Here is an 18,808-nt window from a genome sequence, read left to right on the forward strand (position 1 = left end):
ATATAATGTTTGTGGGTTCTAAGTAATTTTCTAGCAAAAAATACTGATTTTAACTTGTAAACAAAAAGTCTCAAAAATAGGCCTGGGGCTTAAGTGGTTAAATACTAAACTAAGTGTTGATTTTGGTGTCACACTATCTGTAGAGAATCACTAGCTCAGAGATTGAAAAGAAGAAATGGAGATCTATCTGAAAGCTGTCATTTTCCCTTATACTTGCACGGACTCTATATCTTTAAGTTGGTGCTGCACTTACTGTACATGTAATGTTGATAATTCACTATATATTAGCACTTTAAGGTTATTATTTGCACTTGTTTCATTGTTTACGCTTACATTATTTATTTGATCAAATGCAATCTTGGCATTTCGCTATTTTTATTTTTTTTTTTCTATGTTTTACATGCTCGAATGTTGCATTTTTTATAGTTTATGCTTAGCGCTGCACTCAGATTTCTCCTTTTGATCTGTGTTTTAGGATATTGTGTAGTGCAGAATTATTTGTGTTTCATTTTCTATCTGGGGAAGTGTTTACTTGCAACATTGAGAATGGAAAGCTGTTCCATTTGCTGTCAATCACATAGGCAGTGTGGGTCTATATGTCAATTAGTAGTCCTTAGTGGGAGTGGTCATATCACGGTGACAATGATGTTCATGATTAGCCACACATTTGGTGAGTGTTGTCACCCTAGCACTAGAAAATGCTGACTAGACACTTATTGGCAAGATCAGCAAGAGAAAAGAGAAATGGACGCAAACATAAAACAATTACTAAGCGACGGTTCACACATGTGCGATGTGGGAACCCTGCGAATCCACTGTGAGTTCCCACATCACACTCGACTCGCAGGCAGTTCAAACTGTCATATGCGAATCGCTGGGGGTGTCAATACAAAGTTACCGACACCCCCAGATCAGTTTGTATATATCGCAGTGTGAACTGTCAGTTCGGACATGAATCAGATCGCACAGGTGTGAACACCCATGCAATCCGGTTCGGGTGCTTACCAAAAAAAGGATCCTGTGCGATTTTGGTCCGAATGCGATGCGAAATTAGCAATACAATCTGTATGGCTGAATTCGCAATGAGCAGACATTGCATGTAATTTGCAGAGTAGTGCGCTGCGAATAACATGCAATGTCTGACATTGCATATGTGTGCACTAACTCAGCAATTGTAGGGTAAGTTAACCTAGACTGATGTTATTTTTTGGGTTAAGATATGCATTAAGCACTATGTATTTCTAAAAAAAAAGAGGACTTTTTTTACAGGTAATAAAAAATTATAATAAAAGCTGAGATAATAAACTTGCAAACTTTTTATTTCTTTAAACCCTTGCCGCCTGCCCCCGCATCCCTTTATCTGGGCTTAAAAGCCTGGGAGGTAGGAAAGACTGCCTAGTCATGTGACCACTGTGATTGGCTGTCACAGTGGTCACATAATCAGGAGTTGGTTCACACTGGTTTCTGATGCTTAGTACAGACCAAGCGCTGTCCTTGAGAGAGGGAAGTGAGCGCACTCTCAGCAAAGATACATCTGCCGCCTATAGTTGCATATGTGCGGCATGTGGTTGTTAAAACTCACCCTCTTTGCCACCACACATATGCATTACATGGGCGGCAAGAGATTAATCAAACGAACCAAAAAGAAAATATAAACATATTTAAGAAAATAACCACTATGAGACCAAACTAAAATTTGGCATTTGTTTTACAAGGCTTCTCAAGATTATATACATCAAAAAAATATTGCTTTAGCAGATAATACCTCCAAAGACTTTTTGTAGTCACCCAGATGAAATGAACAGTAACCAATCCAAAGGTCTGTGTCTTCTTCACTCTCTCCAGCTTGACGTTTGAACTAGGAAGACAAATGCATGAATGCTTCTGTTAATGTTTTGAGTCAATTTTCCTTTTCCTATTATCAATGTAACTATTGCCAAAGCACATTTTTTTTTAGCACAAGACAAAAGACTTTGTAAAAGGCAGTGTAAAATAACCCAAAAAATTATTGTGCACCACCACCCAGTGCTCAATAATTTGACCTACTGTATGTGACACAGATTTTAAAGTCAATGTAAAAAATACTTAATAACATAAAATTTGGAAACATTTACCCCCTTTGCGAAAGAGTACAAAGCAGCACTATCTCACATAAATCATTCTAAATGGGTTCTAAAATATTCCAAATAAACATGAATTTCAACCACTTGATAAAGAATAAGAAATGAATAAAAATTGAAAAATGAAAAAAACTGAAATAAAAACACCCAGTGTTGTCCTAATGTGAAAAAACTAGGACCATTAAGTTCACATATACAATAAGTATACTTGTATTAGTCCTAATGGACAATGTGAAAGTTTTCATTGTGAAATCACACCACTCCATGTGTTTAAGTGTCGCCAGCTCCTGGTAGAACACCCACCAGATTAGGTTGCCTCACATTTTCATGTTAGTCAAAACGCACTTTATTGCTTTAATTACTGTACTTGGTTTGGCCTTCGGAAGAAACACCCTGCCTGAGGCTGAATTCAAAGTCAGGTCCAGGTTGTTGGACGGAATCAATTCAGCATCCAGCCGAACTCTTGCAGAGTTCGCACAGTGATGTCCAGATGGTCTTTTAAGACGAAGACTCTGCTCGCAGAAGGAGATCGAGCAAGACTAACACCCCGGGCCAACACTTTTGTGAACATCGGAGGAGCTAAGGCGAGACTAAAGGGTAATGTCCCGAATTGATAATGTTCCTCTCCCACGGCAAAACAAAGAAAACGCTGATGCCCTACATACTGTATATTGGGATATGAAGATAAGCATTTTTAAAATTTAGAGAGGCCAGAAAATCCCCTCGATGAAGGGATGCCACCACCGTGCAAATGGACTCCATCCAAAATTTCCCAAAATTTCCCACACAAAGCAATTCAGGGCCTTGAGATCCAAGATAAGACAGACCTTGCCTTCCTTCCTGGGAACAGTAAATAGATTTGAATAAAATCCCTGAAAACATTCCAACTCTGGAACCGGGACAATTAATCCCTGTAATAGCAGATCCTGCCCCGCCCAGTAAAGGCCCTGCAGCCGATCCAGGGACAGGCGCAAGTTGGAAGGAAAGAACCTTGCCTGAGTAACTGAACCGAATCAACTGGTGGATCCATTTGTCTTGAATGAGAGAGGTCCACGGGTTTGGAAAGAAGCAAAGATGGCCCCCACCCCAGATACGGATGGCCCTTCAGGCAAAGGAGGGTTTGTCTGAGGAACTAGTGGAACCTGCTTTTGACTTACCCGCCCAGGGCCTCTTGGAGCCCCCCCCGCAAAGTGATGGGTGGACTTTTGTCCCTTTGTCCTGCGAGCCCGCAGGATGAAAGGGGTGTTTGTGAGCCGAGAAGGAAGGACCACGTTTACGATGAGGCCCTTTGCTCTTGACAACCTGTGGAAGCAGGGTACTCCTATCCCCAGTAAGACCTTTAATAATCTCTTCCATAGAAGCTCCGAACTGACAGTCTCCTACAAAAGAGAGATCAGTCAACACCTTTTTGGAAACCTGGTACGCATACCAGTATTTCAGCCAAATCATGCAGCGAAGTGTCAAAGCTGTCACAGACACTCTGCAGGCTAAAGGGGCCGCATCCAGAGAGGCATCACAGATATACTGTAACCCCTGTATCAACTGATCCACCAGCTCTGACAACTCAGGAGGATGTTGACCCAAATCCTGGTGCAGAAGCTTTGCCTATTCCGTTAAGGTCTGGGAGACCAAGGTGATGGCAAACACCGGCCTCAGCATTGAGCCTGCCACAGTGAAAAGGTAACGAACCAGAGCATCAGCTCTCTTGTCTACCGGGGTTTGAAAAGATGGGGAATCCTCCACCGGAAGAAGCGTAACTTTATTCAATCTAGAAACCTGAGAATCTACCACTGGTGAAACTGTCAGTTTCTTCAAAAGGGACTCTTCAAAAGGATACCTCCTAGTGAAATGCTTAGGTATCCCAACCATGCATTTTGCGGATCCCTACTGACTTGCGACAATCTCGTCAGGAAAGGGGAACACCTTAGCCACCTTGCATGGTTTCGGGTATCAAATTGCACTAACACTTCCAATTTTAAAGATTCTTGCAAGCGCCTATTCATGCGTGGCTACGCTCCAGGGCCTTCATGGTTAACCCGGAGGCCGCCCGCAATATTGAGAAAAAAGTGCGATAAAAAAACCCTTTACTGCTGCAGCGGTAGTACTACAAGTCCCATCGCACCAGCGGCGCTGCTATAGCAGAAAGAGGGAACTCTACCCCTAAGGGACTCACCACCACCAACGTAGGGAAGGATGCAGAGTGCCAAGCTGCTTGCCATGCAGTGATCAGAGAGAAGGAGGAAGCGCCGAAAACCGCCACTAGAGGCCTAACACATCTTTACCGCTCCACAGGCTACAAGAAAATGGCCGCCGCATTGATTTCAATGGGAAACTCCAAAAACATGGCCGCTGAATCTGCAGAACAGCCATCCACAGCAAAATGGCGGCACGGCACCCAGGACCGCCAACAGCCCCCCAGGTACATCTAGTCCACCAGAGGGGCCCTAATAGGGACCCCTGCCATGTAAAAGTGTTTTGTGAGCCACAGCAGCCCGCTCCCTCCCCCCTCCAGCCCATCACTGCAGGACACCCTCACCTGAAAATAGCCTGGCCACCCTGGGGAGGGGGGACCTAGGGGGGTAGGTGAGAGCGACTTGTGCAGGGGGACCCCGCTAGTGAGGGGGGTGCACTATGTGGGAAGGAAGTGCACATAAGGGGCCTACCAACCTAAGGGAAGTGCCCGTGTCCACCCCCAACATTTTCCCAGAGGAGAAAGAGGGGGGAAAACCACTTACGCACCACTCCGGGCAGTCCAACACACCATCTTGGAATGGGGGTGCTGCGGCCAGAGGTACACTGCCACTCAGGTTGTGACCAGTGTCGTGACCAGAGCTATGCGTCCACCTTGAGTCGTTTCACTTGCTGGCCAGCCCCCGTCCAGTGGGGCTATGTCACAGCCAACCTAGCGCGGAGCTAAATTTGGGTCACACTCGCTGGCCAGACTGGGAAGACTGTAAGGATCTAGAATATCCAGTGCATCGCCCAGTCCGGCAGTTGATTGTAGTTCTCCCAGGAACAGAAAAAATAAAAGAAGAAAAAAAGTCCATTTAAAAAAAGAAAAAATGCCAGGACCATAGATCTCAGCAAGGAACTAGGTCCTTACTCCTGACTAGGCAGAAAAAACGGAAGTCCTATAGCAGGAAGTTGGAGGTATATCCCCTAGGACTGCCCTAGGGGTGTAGTCAAATTTGTTTCCACCTAGTTCTACTCCTATGGAGAGCAGCATAACCCAAGGGTCAAAGAAGATATAGAGCTGTGTCCATCAATGACGATAAAAAAAGCCAATTTTCTTTTTTAATCTTACCAGTAACTCTGTTTCTAGGAGTCAGGAGAAGACAGGACATGAGAGAGCGCATGTCTCCACCCCCAGAGACAGGAAACACAAGAAGAAACCTTCAAAAGGTGGTCCCCCAATCCAATTTGTCAGAACTTGGTCTGAGAAACTCCTGGGGTGTAATTGAAAGTTAAAATCATAAAGAAATAAATAAAGTAGGGAGGGACCCCCTACTGTTCTAGAAAACTCCTGAAAGTTGAGCTACTGGTAAGTCTAAGGCCAGTCATAGATGGTTTGAATCTTGGCTGTTTCAGCAGGAACCAGCCAGGATGCAAACCGTGTGTGGGCAGGCTGATCGATCAAATTGAGTCAACCAGCCTGCTGGATTCACTTGTCTGCTCCACTATTGCTCGACAGGAAGGATTCCCCTGTCAACACTGGGGAATCATGCAAATTATTTTGCTGCAGAAAATAAATTTGCACCGTCTATGGCCTGCCCAACTCTGATTTTCCAAGTCATCTGTCTAGGATAGCACATGAGAGGATAAGCGATAACTAGGGACGGATAACCTTCTGAAGAATCTTTCTCCCATTTAAAAAAGTAGCTGAGAAACAGTAGGCGTTTGCCTGTTAACAATGATCAAAGTGGCCTTGTTAAGGCCATGCAATTCACTTTATTAACATGCATGTCCTTAAGCATTACCATCCTTAGCGGCTTCCTTGGTCTTACTTCTACAGTATTGCATAAATTATTGTAACTGGTAATCCCGGATGGCCTGCAATTTATGTACCACTGTTTCTCCTACATAAAGAATGAACAAAAAAAACTTTTTCTGATCCTAAATGGAGCTGAGGTCCAGAGATCACAATGCTTGAAAAAGGTAGAGTAGCTTGAGCACACTACAGCCTGACAGATTTGATCACCTGCTTGATTCATCAAGCAATAGAATTCTTGGAGATTGGCATTCTTTCCTACAGCCTAAGTGTACAACAAAAAGGGTCTCACAATTTTCTAAAGCTACCAGTATGCTCTAAACAGGTTAATATACAATCTCTGACATATAGAACATGTAATTCTTCCTTTTTGTTGCTAGGACAGGAACAAATGGCAACACTATATATTGAGAATAATGAAAGTTAGAATATATTTTGGGTGGGAACCTCAGAATCTGTGTTCAAATATTTGAAGGAAAGATTCCCCAATTAACAGGGCTTGAAGTTCACTGATGCACCTGGCCCATGAAATTACCACCAGAAAGGACGTCTTTAAAGTAAGGACCTTGATAGAGTCCACAGAATTTAGGGACATTTTGATTAGTCCCTTAAGACTAGGAGAAATCCCATTTAGGAAAACAATTAAATCGAATTAGCCTGGATATACAATATAATGGGCTTTAAAAAGCCTGGCTTTAAATAATCCATAGCCACCCTTTGCTCCAAAAAAACATAAAGTAGAACCATTGGCAAAACATTTTCCATTTCAGAGATTTCCCTTCATTTCATGTCCCATAGTCAAACAGGAAGTGGGAGTAAATCCCTGAAATTAACCCCAGGTCACCAGTTACTCACTTGAGGATCCCCAGGTCACCAGAAGTAGTATCTCTACTGGAAGGTTTCCCCTATATTGCTTTTCTGGGGACAACCCAAAAATTGGGATTTTCAATGATAATGGTAAACAGGACAAATAGATCGACTCAGTGGATTCGATCTCAGAGAGAGTGGATCTCCCTAACAGAGACATGGACAGCAATAAAAACTAACAAGCTTTTTAATCCTTCTCCACTCTATCCAAAAAAAAAAAAAAAAAAATTGCCTTTAGTTATACTTTAATTCTGTAACTTGTACCTTCAGTGTGCTTAATATGAGACCCTGATCCACCCCATCTTGAAGAAATTCTAAGATGGAAGGAATTTGCACAGAGACCCCTTGGCTCTGAAACCAGGCAGAGAAGGCCTTCCACATTTTAGCATAAATGGCTTAAGAAACCTTCCTGCTGGACAAGAGGGTATTGATTATCCTATCTGGCAGCCCTTTAGCTTTCAGGATTTTTCCTTAGACATGAGGCTGCCATATTTAGAATTTGAAGTTGAGGGTAAAACTTTGGACCCAGATAGAGACGATTATGTCTGACTGAAAGCGTCAGAAGAGGTTCCCGGAGAACCAAGGTCTCTAGGGCCAATAAGACACCATCAGAATTTACACTGTGTTCTCCTTTTCAAAATTCCTCGTAACTAAAGGTAAGAGCTTCAAAAGGAGGGAACACGTAGCAGAACAAACGTGTTTATCCCCAACGACTCACTCTCCTTGGTAGGGGAAGAAAGACAGATTTGTTCTGGTGGGCAAACAAATCCACTCAAGGGACACCTCATTTCTCAACTACTAAGAGAAACGCCTACTGATTCAGACACAATTTTGGTTCTCAGATCTGATGGCCACTCATGCAATATGCCACAAAATTCAGAGATCCAGAGATCCCTTGAAGTGAATTGCTGACAGACATAGAAGGTGATTCTTCTCCCAGGTTGAGATACTGCTTGCTAAAGACTCAAAGTGTTCGCACCTCCCTCCTTTTTAAGATATGTCAATGTCAACATGTTATCTGATAATACTTACAAAGTGGTGTCCTTCCAGATCCTGACTGAATATCTGAAGTACTTCCCATATAGCTCATAAAGCTCTACAACAACTGGAAGACCTTTGGGCTTTCATATTGGACAAAAGCCCCAGTGCACCTTTTTGGTCTAGATCTGCAAACCAACCCCAGGAGCTGGCTTCTATTGTGAGCCTCAAGGTTACTGAAAATGACCAAGGGAGACTGAGAGAAATATTTTCCCTGTCCCTCCTCCACCATAAAGATCTTTTTGCCTTCTGTGGCAAAAAAAATCATTTTTGATCAGGAAACCCAGGTCTCTGTCCCAAACCTTAAGGACACGGGACTATAAGATTCTGAGTTGGAATTTTGCCCACCGAATGTATGGAGATTGACATCATGCCCAGCAGCGACATTGCTGTGCATATGGAGATGGGCAAATTGCACTGGATCACAGTTAGCAGGAAAAAAGATCCAACAGTGGCTCAATGGGACTACTGGGGAACAAAAGAGAGATTCTAGAGTCCTGCAGGATGGGTGAGGGAAGGGGCAGAACTGCACCACCCCTCAAGACAAATAAGCAGGTTAACTCTGACCTCACGTACCTTTATCCGCCTCTGCTGTGTCCTACCCTTGGATCAAGATGCAGAGGGTGATCCAGGGGGACAAGAGAAAACAATGGGTCCCAGAAAGGTTTCTGTTCAGATAGAGGTAAGATGAAACAGCACCAAAAGTGCTAGCTTTCCACCTAAGACTGCCACCTGTGCAGGATTGACCCAAGATAGTCTCGGTTTTGCAGCTTGTGCCCAGGTTTCTGTCCACCAAGAACCCGGACACAGCATATCTTGAGTCCCGACAGGTAAATCTGTCTGTCCTGTGGAGCCAGTGTAGCCACTCAGACCTTGTCGGCAGATTCTGGTCAGCTGCGCCTCTGTGTTCATATGCCTTATACCCCGCTTCTACTCTGAGCCGTGCCGCCTCCACTGCCATCCTTCTGTCCCAGAGATTGCTGGCCAAACACCACCTGCTACCACCCGCCCAGGGTTGGGTGAGTTTAAGACTGAGCTCCCAGAAAATTTCAACTTGTACTGAGTCGATCATGGGTAAGCTTCACAAAATGGGGGATGCACAAGGGGGGTTACACAAGTTTGGGGGGCACAAGGTGAGGAGGGAGGGAAAGCTTCACAAAATGAAGGGAGTACACAAGTTTGGGGGGGTGGGGGCTGCAAGAGGACAAGGTACGGGGGAATTTGAGAAGCTGCATAAGGTGAAGTGGGAGAGGAGAACAAGGTGGGGGGTATCAGGGGATGCACAAGGGGGAGGGTTGTGAAGCTGCACATGGTCAGGGTGAGATGGAAAAGCTGCGGGTGGGAGAAAAAGCTGCAGGGGGGATGGGGAAGCTGTACAAGGAGAGTGGAGGAGGGGCATGGGGGAAGCTGCGCAAGGTGAGGGGAGTACACACGTTTTGGGGGGCACAAGATGAGGAGGGAGGAGAAGCTGTACATGATGAGGGAAGTACACAAGTTTGGGGGGGTGGAGGCTGCAAAAGGTGAGGGGGCAAGATTTGGGTAGATTTGAGAAGTGGGATAGGAGAACAAGGTGGGGGGATGTCAGGGGGTGCATAAGATGAGGGGAGGGTGGGGAAGCTGCACAAGGACAGGAGGAGATGGAGAAGCTGGGGGGGGGGGAGAGAAAAAGCCTTAGGGGGATGGGGAAGCTGCACAAGATGAGGGGAGTGGGGGCTGCACAAGGCCAGGGGGCCAAGATCAGGGGAAGATGGAGAAGCTGCGGGAAGGAAGGGGGGAGAAAAAGCTGTACAAGGAGAGTGGAGGGGGGCATGGGGGGTGGCACAAGGGTGTGTGTCTGTTGCTTTTAGGGTCATTGTGGTAGATGCACAAGGTGGATGAGAACTTGAAGTCCTGCCTGCCACTGATCCGCCCCCACTCTTGACTCAGGGGGACCCTTGGTCACCCACTCCCCTGCAGCTTTTCTTTGGGCTTTTGCCCCTTCCTGTCCTGCAGTGACTTTAAAGGTCTGCAGTGGTGGCTCCTCTGGCTCCTGCTCCCAGCCGGAACCCCTGGACCCATAGAGCAGGGGTGTAGTCAGCCCAAATGAGCAGGCACTGAAAGCCGGGTGGATCAAGAGTATGATGAAGCCAGCTGCTGAGCTACTGCTTCTCCCGGGACTTCTACTACTGACCATCCGCATCACTGTGCTCTGGGGGGCTTCGCATATCAAGCCAATGTCCACTAAGTGAGACCCATCAATAATTGCTGTATGATTACACAGGCCCTGTGTGCTCCCTTGGGCACAGCCCCCTGTGTGCTCCCCTCCTCTTCTTCCCCGCCAGCTGCTGCGGGGGATGTTTCAGGATTGAGAGCGGGGAAGGGGTCGGTAAGTAAGTAGGTAATTTACCGGCCCCTTCATTTTGTGAATTAACAGTGAGTGATTGGTACTGATCACTCACTGTGTTTATTAATACCTGAAGCATAGTAAACTATGTGCTTCAATTTGTGAATGAACAGGAAGCCTCAGCACAGAGCATTTCCCATTCATTTACTGTCCAGTGCAGCTGAGGCTGCAGAGAATGAAATTGAACAATCTCCATCCTCAGTCCCTTTCTCTGTCTTAAAGTGACACGTCAGAGGTCTATTTGGACCCAACAGAGCTACAAAAAACGTAAAAGGAAAACAAAAATAGAATTGTAGAAAATAATTAAAAAATAAATTAATACAAATAAAAAGCTACTGACACTATCCACTTCCCTACTGACACCGTTCCTTTTTGGGATGGAGGGGGGGGGTCGCTAAACAGAGTCTTTTCTCCGAGTGAAAGAATATCTAGCTTCACCACTGGGGGTCTCTAATGGGGGATACAGACTGCTAAATTAATGGTTGATGACCAACTATTCTTTTTTTTTTTTTTTTTTTTTTAACTTTATCTCTTTATTGAAAAATTTTCCATCAATTACACAAAAAAAAAAAAAAAAAGAAAAAGAAAAAAAATCACACCCCCCCCCCCCTACTTTGTATATATTTTAAAAGAGTGATAACCCCCTACCCACCGCCTGTGATAGGTGTATCAATAAACTTGAGTTCCCTTATTATTTGGTGAGATATTTTTCCGTCTACTCTAATCTCTTCCTTACATTCCCTTGCACCCCTTTTCTTACACCATCCAACCTCTCATTTATCCTACTTTCATTCCCTTATAAACATAATTGGTGCAAGGGCCGCTTTTAACTTATTAACTGTACTTCTGTACTAGTGAGCTTTACATTGTGATCCCTCCGTCCTCCCACCAGGGTCTCCAAATCTTGTCAAACTTCTTTGGTGCTCCTTGTTTTATGTAAACCGATTTCTCCTTCACAATAACCACATTCATACTATTTGTCCATTTCTCATTGGTTGGGGGTGAAGCTGCCTGCCATCGCAAGGCGATCAACTTCCTTGCTTTGAACATACATCTCAGAGTGGCTATTTGAGTGTCATCTGGGTTTCCCCTCTCCTCCTCCAAACCCAGTAGACAGTACTTCGCCTCCAACAAGATGGAGGTCCCAAACACCCGGTCAATAATCCTTTTCACCCCCTTCCAGTATCGGAACAGCTTCGGGCACCTCCAAATCTAATCGGCGGCCAAACTGGAATAGTTTATATGGGGTATATTAAGCTCTATATATTAAAAATAGGTGTGACATTCTCTGAGATGGGGAAGAGAGACCAGTGGGGCGATTTCCATCACTCCACTCCATTGTGCCTCAGAGATTTGACCAACTATTAAATCAGCAGTCAGCACCCCCTATCATATCAGAGTCACTTTCATCAGATCAGAATCCTTTATATTAGCACCCTCCTTATAAAAGTGAATCCCCTTAAAGACTAAGGTTTGGTACACTGACATAAGAAGGGGACTCTGAGAGGAAGGAGGAGCTGGCTTCTTTGCAGAGTTAGTGATCTGTGAGTAGAAGAGGGAAGGGGGGGGGGCAACTCTTATGTGTGGAGGGACACCAAATGTAACGGGGGACTCTGGTGGGGACACCAGAAGTAAGAAGGCATTTTGAGGAGGACACCAGATATAAGAAGACACTCTACTGGGGACACCAGATGTAAGGAGACACTCTACTGGGGACACCAGATGTAAGGGGGAACTCTGATGAGGACACCAGATTTAAGGAGAAACTCTACTGGCGACGCCAGATGAAAGGATGCACTCTACTGGGGACTAAAATCAAGAAACAAACAGAGGGCGCACCGGCCTAGCGCATTACCCTCAATAATAGGCTTTATTAAATGTAAGTGCATATACTCACAAACAAATGTTTAAAAAGGCATATCAAATCTGAACATCTGGAACAATCTGTGTCACATTAACAGATACAATGTCCTCGATAGATGATGGATAACGTGTTTCAAGGCTTAGCCCGTTCTTCAGAGCCAACAGGCCATGTCTGAACCACTTATTTATATAGCAAAATACCTATACCACTTGGGTGTGGTCTAAAACAACTCCTTCCCAGTGGGTGTACATCCATTTGGTGTTAACCCCTGAGGCACAGCCCGGTCTGACCATATCACTAATTGTTCCATTAGAGACTCTATTTTCATAGTAATAGATGCTACAAAAAGTAATATGTGCATATACTCAATATAGTGAAACCACTTACCCAAGGATGTCCAGAGGGGTGCTGCATCTTGAGATGAACCGTGAGTAAATGGCATGCTGTGATTGTCCCATGATCACAGTACATTTTGTGGATGGCACTTTGGGGGTAATCAAGACATTTCTACGGGACCTTGAAAGATTTAACAGTAATATTGCAATAGACATCCTACTCTCCTGGGGAGCCTCTATACTGCACTGGATCACTACGTGTAGCTGGAGGTATTTTCCGCCCGCATTACTTCTGCATCTCCACCAGATTGTGATTCTTCTGTCCTCCCGTGTTAAGGGCACTCAGAGTGTACAGCGCCAGGGCACTCGGCAGACGCAAATTCCTCCCTCTCCACTCCCACCCCACCCACGGCACGCCCACCAACACCGCAACAGCCAAACCGCCTGGAGGGAGGGGGGGGGTTTGAGAGAGAGAGAGAGTTCAAGTACATAGCACCACTGAGGACCAGAATTGCTTCCTTTATATACATAGCAAACTAGCATTTAAAGTAGCCTGTTTGGCTAGTCAGCCTATTCAGGGAAGTTTGAGAGGGATAGACAGGATTACCAGGAGGGGCGGGAATTGAATTGGAAAATTAGTTCATGAATACATCCCTCTAGTGGCAGTGATCCCAAATGAGCGGAAGGAGCCAGACCCCCTAGAGATAGTTCCCAGGGGAAAAACAGGGCCCGCACTAGAGGAAGAAACAGGCATAATTTCCATTATAACAACAAGCCCAGTAGAAATCAGAAAAATACTGGTCCTAATAACAGCAATAACGAAATTAAGAAGTCTGACCCAGGGGCTAATATCGAGATGAGATTCTACACCAACAGATCTGATAAAGCTCATTACACGAATCATCCTTATAAAAACTCAGGCACTCCCCCACAAGGCCTAGAACTGCCACCGACAGCTCCTCTCCACAGGGATCTAGGGATCATAGTAGGAATGGAACACAGGTTTAGGAAAACGAGTCCAGCCCATCTTCAAGCTGGCTGTCCTCAGGGTGAGGAGTTCCAGCCCAACTCCCTTCCTTTTTTTAGAGCAGGGGCTGCAGGTGGGTTCACCCCAAAAGCCTCAAAACATCTCAGCTTGCTCCAACAAAGAATATCAGTGCGAAAAAGAGAAGAAGGAGGAAGAGAGGGAAGAGGGGGGGGGAAAGAATGTTCAAAAGAGGGAGAAGATAGTTCAAGAACATTCCACTATTAGAATATACAACCTATCCAGCTCAGTGTTTACAGACAGAAATAGACCTACTACGTAAAGGGCTTAATTTTGCTCCTAAAAGTCAACCCAACTTGTTTGAGGTATTTGTGGACCTCAATAAATATATTAGGGGTCTCACTGTTAAGAAATATTATGCTCTCAAAAAATATGTAAATAAAGGGTCTAGAACAGGAGTTCCCAAACTGTGGGTTGGGACCCACTGGTGGGTCGTGAGCTGCATTTGAGTGGGTCACTCTGAGCGGGAAATCACTGAGAGCAGGCCCACTTAAATTGTGCTGTGCGAGCCTGAGCAAATTACAGAGAGCTAGAGCAGTCAAATCGCGATGGATTCAGGACCCCACCCACGCAGCTTACAGAGGTTGGTCTGCATTTCCCGGCAAGGAGGATACTTGCATCAGTGAGTACGTATGTGGGCTGTTATGTAGGATATGTTCATGGGGTGCAGAGCCAGCTCCTCGGTCCTGCTGGCGGCAGCGGTGGTGGCTAGACTGGCGGCAGGATTCTCTCAGCTATAGCGGGCAGAGATGGCAGCCTCGGTGTCATAGGAGGACCAAGTGGCCCGATGGTGTCAGGAGTTCATGGCAGCTTCTGTGACCCCAGTAGAGGATCTGAAGGAGAAGAGCCAGGACACCAAGACCAGCATAGAGCTCCTCATCATGGAGACTCTGGGTGAGGTGTTCTGGGTCCTGGAGAGGGCAAACAGGGGCTTCACCTTCACTGTGGACCTCTGGGAGAGGAAGGAGGGTGAGTGCCATATAGCCTGCTGATCACTGTCCTGGGGTGGTTGATTTCTGTCCTCTGCCTGCCTTATACTGTCTATGAGGGTGTTGATTACTTACAACTCCGCTTATATGCCACAGGTTTCTGACCCCTCACTTAGAACATCTGGCAAGTGTATTCAATAATAAATTAAAAAATGGTAAATTGATATTTAGAATTTAACATCCCCCTCCCTTTAAAATATGCATTATTATTATTTGCATTTATATAGCGCCAACAAATTCTGTAGCCCTTTACAATATTCAATTACAAGCAAGTAAAATAACTGTATTCAGAAGGGGGTCTCGTCCCAAAAAAGTTTGGGAAGCCCTGGTCTAGAAACCTGGAGAGGGAATTAATAGATAATGGAGAGGTTGTAAATGATGAGAATACCCTATCCACCCTGGAAAGTTTGTTCCAAGAAGGAGGTTGTGAGGATCTACAAATGGAATTCCAAGTATTAGAACAGGAGGATAAGAATATGATTTATACAGATTTTAAACCCACATCCTCTTTCTTTCCCCATTAGGCTAAGGGCAACTTTCTTCCCACATTTTAGGAAGTTGTTCTTGAAGAATTGAAGCAAATCTGTCAAAAGAAAAATGCAAAGGAGTCTAAACAGAAGTACGCAATAGGATGCCCCAAGTGGGACACTATGGCAGACACCATAAAAAGCATAAAAGATAAGGATCAGATTAACATCAGGCAGGCAGACAAGGGTGGTGGCCTGGTGATACAGGATAGGTCTGCTTATTTAGCAGAGGCCTTTAGGCTGCTAGGGGATAAAGATACATATGAGACACTCCCTAAAGATCTCTTACTGGAGTACATAAATTCACTCAAATCTATATTATATGGAGCATTATGGGATAAAAAAAAAATCACAAAACATGAATATCAGTTTCTTTTTAAACAACATCCAAAGACTGCACATTTTTGTCATATTCCAAAGATCCATAAGGATGAGGTCAATCCTCCAAGCAGACCAATATTAGCAGGTATCGACAGCATCACCAGCAACCTGGGATGTTATATTGATTATTTCCTTCAGGATTTGGTTACAGAGTTACCATCATACGTCAGAGGCTCAGGCCATATGCTTGACATCCTAACACCTATTAGGTGGTGTCAACAGTATAAGTGGTTGTCTCTGGATGTTACTTCACTGTATACGTCCATTGAACATGAATTTGGTCTTAAAGCCGTTAAGTATTATCTGAACCACAGCAACCTACATCCCTTGCAAGCCTCTTTCTTGGTGAACTCTATCGAGTTCACTCACAATCACAGTTACTTTACATACATAGGAGAGTACTATAGGCAAGTCAGAGGTACTGCCATGGGGGCCAGATTTGCTCCAAGTTTCGCCAACTTATTTATGGGGCTACTGAGAAGATCTATTTATATGGAACAACAACCACCCATACAGGAAAAACTTGGCCCTCTATGTCAGGTACATTGATGACATTTACATAATTTGGGATGGAAAGGCCAATGAAGTTGGGGGGGGGGGGGGTAACGGATGTATGGTTTTAAAAAAACTCTTCAAACCCAGTGGGGGTAATTCGTATTTGAATGCCAAGGGTAACCACCACTTAAGGTGGGTTAGGAATATTCTCTTTGGCCAATACTGTAGGTTACATAGAACAAGCACTAGAAGAACTGACTATGAGGAGCAAGGTGAGATTCTCAAGAAAAGATTTATTGAAAAAGGGTACAAAGAGGATCTGGTTGAGGAAGCAATATTGGCAATTGTATGAGGAAGAGGCTCTCTTGGGTACTAAAATACAAAACCAAAAATTAAATCAGCGCAATCTCCCTAATGTGAATATCGTGAGTAAATATATATACTAACTGGCTGCTATCACTAATCGTGTTTTTATCATCACCAAACAATATTGTAATTTTAAAATCAGTGCTGCGCCAGATATAGACAGTGGTGAATTATAATGTAAAATTCATAAAAAAGAGCATTCATATAAAATGTGTTTCAGTGAAATACATAGCGTGCAAAATATTGAAATATTTAAAACAGTGCTGCGCCAAATATAGGCAGTAACGAAATAAATGTAAAATTCATAAATAAATGAACATTCATATAAAGTGTCACAGTGACATAAATAAATTGTGTGCAAAATATGAATATAAGAGTCCATGAACAAAAAGTCCAATCAAATCAAATAATAAAATCCACAATCCGTGTAAAGGAACATAGTAAGTGCTCTGTGCACCACGTGCGTGCTGTAGGTCTCTCATGATAGTCGCGATGTGACGCTGAAAGGGGGCGGAGGTCAGCGTCACATCGCGGCTATCATGAGAGACATACAGCATGCCTTGCCAGTCCGCACTGCTTATAGTGCCTCCTTTGAGAGTTGTTTTTTACATATTTGTACAATAAACTGAAGATTTCATATACAGAGAGCACTAGATTTTCTCTTATTTTTTAACTTATCATGTATTTACATCGATACTGTGGGAATTACTTATGAGCACACCATCAGAAAGCCCCCTCAGATTGCCATTATCCCAGAAGTGAACAGCTGATTCTGACCCGCTGGTGAAACAGGGGTCAGAATGTGATGCGAGAGGCTGGAAAGTACAGGTGGTGGATGAGCACAGAGCACTTACTATGTTCCTATACATGAATGATGGATTTTATTTGTTGATTTCATTGGACTTTTTGTTCATGGACTCTTATATTCATATTTTGCACACAATTTATTTATGTCACTGAGACACTCTATATGAATGCTCTTTTTTTATGAATTTTACATTATATTTCGCTACTGTCAATATCTGGCAAAGCACTGTTTTTAAGATTTTAATATCTCTTGGGTACTAAATCACTGGCTAGTGAGTCTGGTTCTGAGACTAAATGTATTCAGGATGGCGGTAGTTCGATTAGAATGGATTCCATCAGGTTCAGCACCAAGTACAGTAACAGGGCCTTTGAGATACAACATGTGCTTCAACGTAATTGGAAGATTTTGAGACACGACCCTGTTTTGGGAGGTATTTTGCCATCAAAACCTGAGGTTCAGAACCGATCAGTCATCAGGTTCAGGTCAATGAATTTTGGCCTGGACCAGATGATCAGTTCTGGCCAATGGCAGAACATCCTGTTCCCGTGTAATGTTAACACAGGCACAGGATATGAGTCATCTCCTCTCCTGGAGTCCTTTTCGGTTCCAGTGTGAGAGGAGATAACATCTACAGTGAGTACACAAGCATTACACTGACACCAGTACACATAGGCACACATTTAACTCGCTGAGCATCCCCTAATTAACCCTACACTATAGACAGGACAGATAACATTCACTGATTACCATATTAGGGTCACTTGTGACTTCAGATAGTGTGAGAGGCAGTTAGTGGTAGTCCCAAATAGGTTTAGGGTCCCCGCCATATATACCACAATAAAGATTTAACCCCCTGATCAGCCCCCCCCGTTAACCCTTTCACTCCCTGTCACAGTGTACACTAATTACATTATACATTTTAAGGATCACTGTATTAGTGTCACTTGTGACTTCAGTTAGTTTGAGAGGTAGTTAGTGGTAGTTAGAGGCAGTCCCAGATAGGGGATATATGGCTAATGTAAAGATTTACCTACCTGATCACCCCATTTAACCCCTCTTATTGCCCTGCACAGTATCACTATTATAGTGTACAGATCTTTTTTCTGATCACTGTATTAGTGTCACAGGTGACATCAGTTAGTTAGCGTTAATTCAAGACAGCGTCAGACTGCCCGCCACATATTTAGTAATAAATTTAAACCCTTTGATTGCCAGAGACACACACACACACTAAACACCTCCATTACTAGTATAGTTTCTGAACAGATCAATATCTTTGATCCAATCAGAACTATACTCGCGTCCCCAATAGTTTGGTGTTCCCAAAACGCAGCATTAGTAGGATAAGCATTTATTATGGACATAATAAATGCTTATCCTTGGATCAAACACCTTGGATCAAAAAGGACGCCGGGCCATGACGATCTATCTCTGCCTTCATGTAGGTTTTTAATGTGAGTCATTAAATCTGTTACACTTGCCTCACTGAGTGGCGCCTTTTCCTTTATTCTTTTGGAAGGATTGGGAAACAGGGATTTCGGGCACAAGAGTTTTTTTAAAAAAAGATTTCTTTTATTCAACAAAAAACTAAATATTTTAAAA

At 44.0% G+C, this 18,808-nt stretch overlaps 1 protein-coding gene across 2 annotated transcripts in view; it reads right to left on the bottom strand.

The window, feature by feature from the left end:
- The window catches only part of IFT56 (intraflagellar transport 56), a gene marked incomplete at its 5' end in the record, with an annotated part of 385,523 nt that overhangs the window by 342,193 nt on the left and 24,522 nt on the right, over positions 1 to 18,808 (bottom strand). For both annotated transcript variants that reach the window (XM_082266190.1, XM_082266189.1), the window contains one exon: positions 1,766 to 1,858. In XM_082266190.1, coding sequence (XP_082122316.1) covers positions 1,766 to 1,858 — 93 coding nt within the window. The remainder of the gene's footprint in view (positions 1 to 1,765; positions 1,859 to 18,808) is intronic.

The sequence above is a fragment of the Pelophylax lessonae genome (genome assembly GCF_965119305.1).
Source record: "Pelophylax lessonae genome assembly, chromosome: 8".
Classification (NCBI taxonomy): Eukaryota; Metazoa; Chordata; class Amphibia; order Anura; family Ranidae; genus Pelophylax; species Pelophylax lessonae.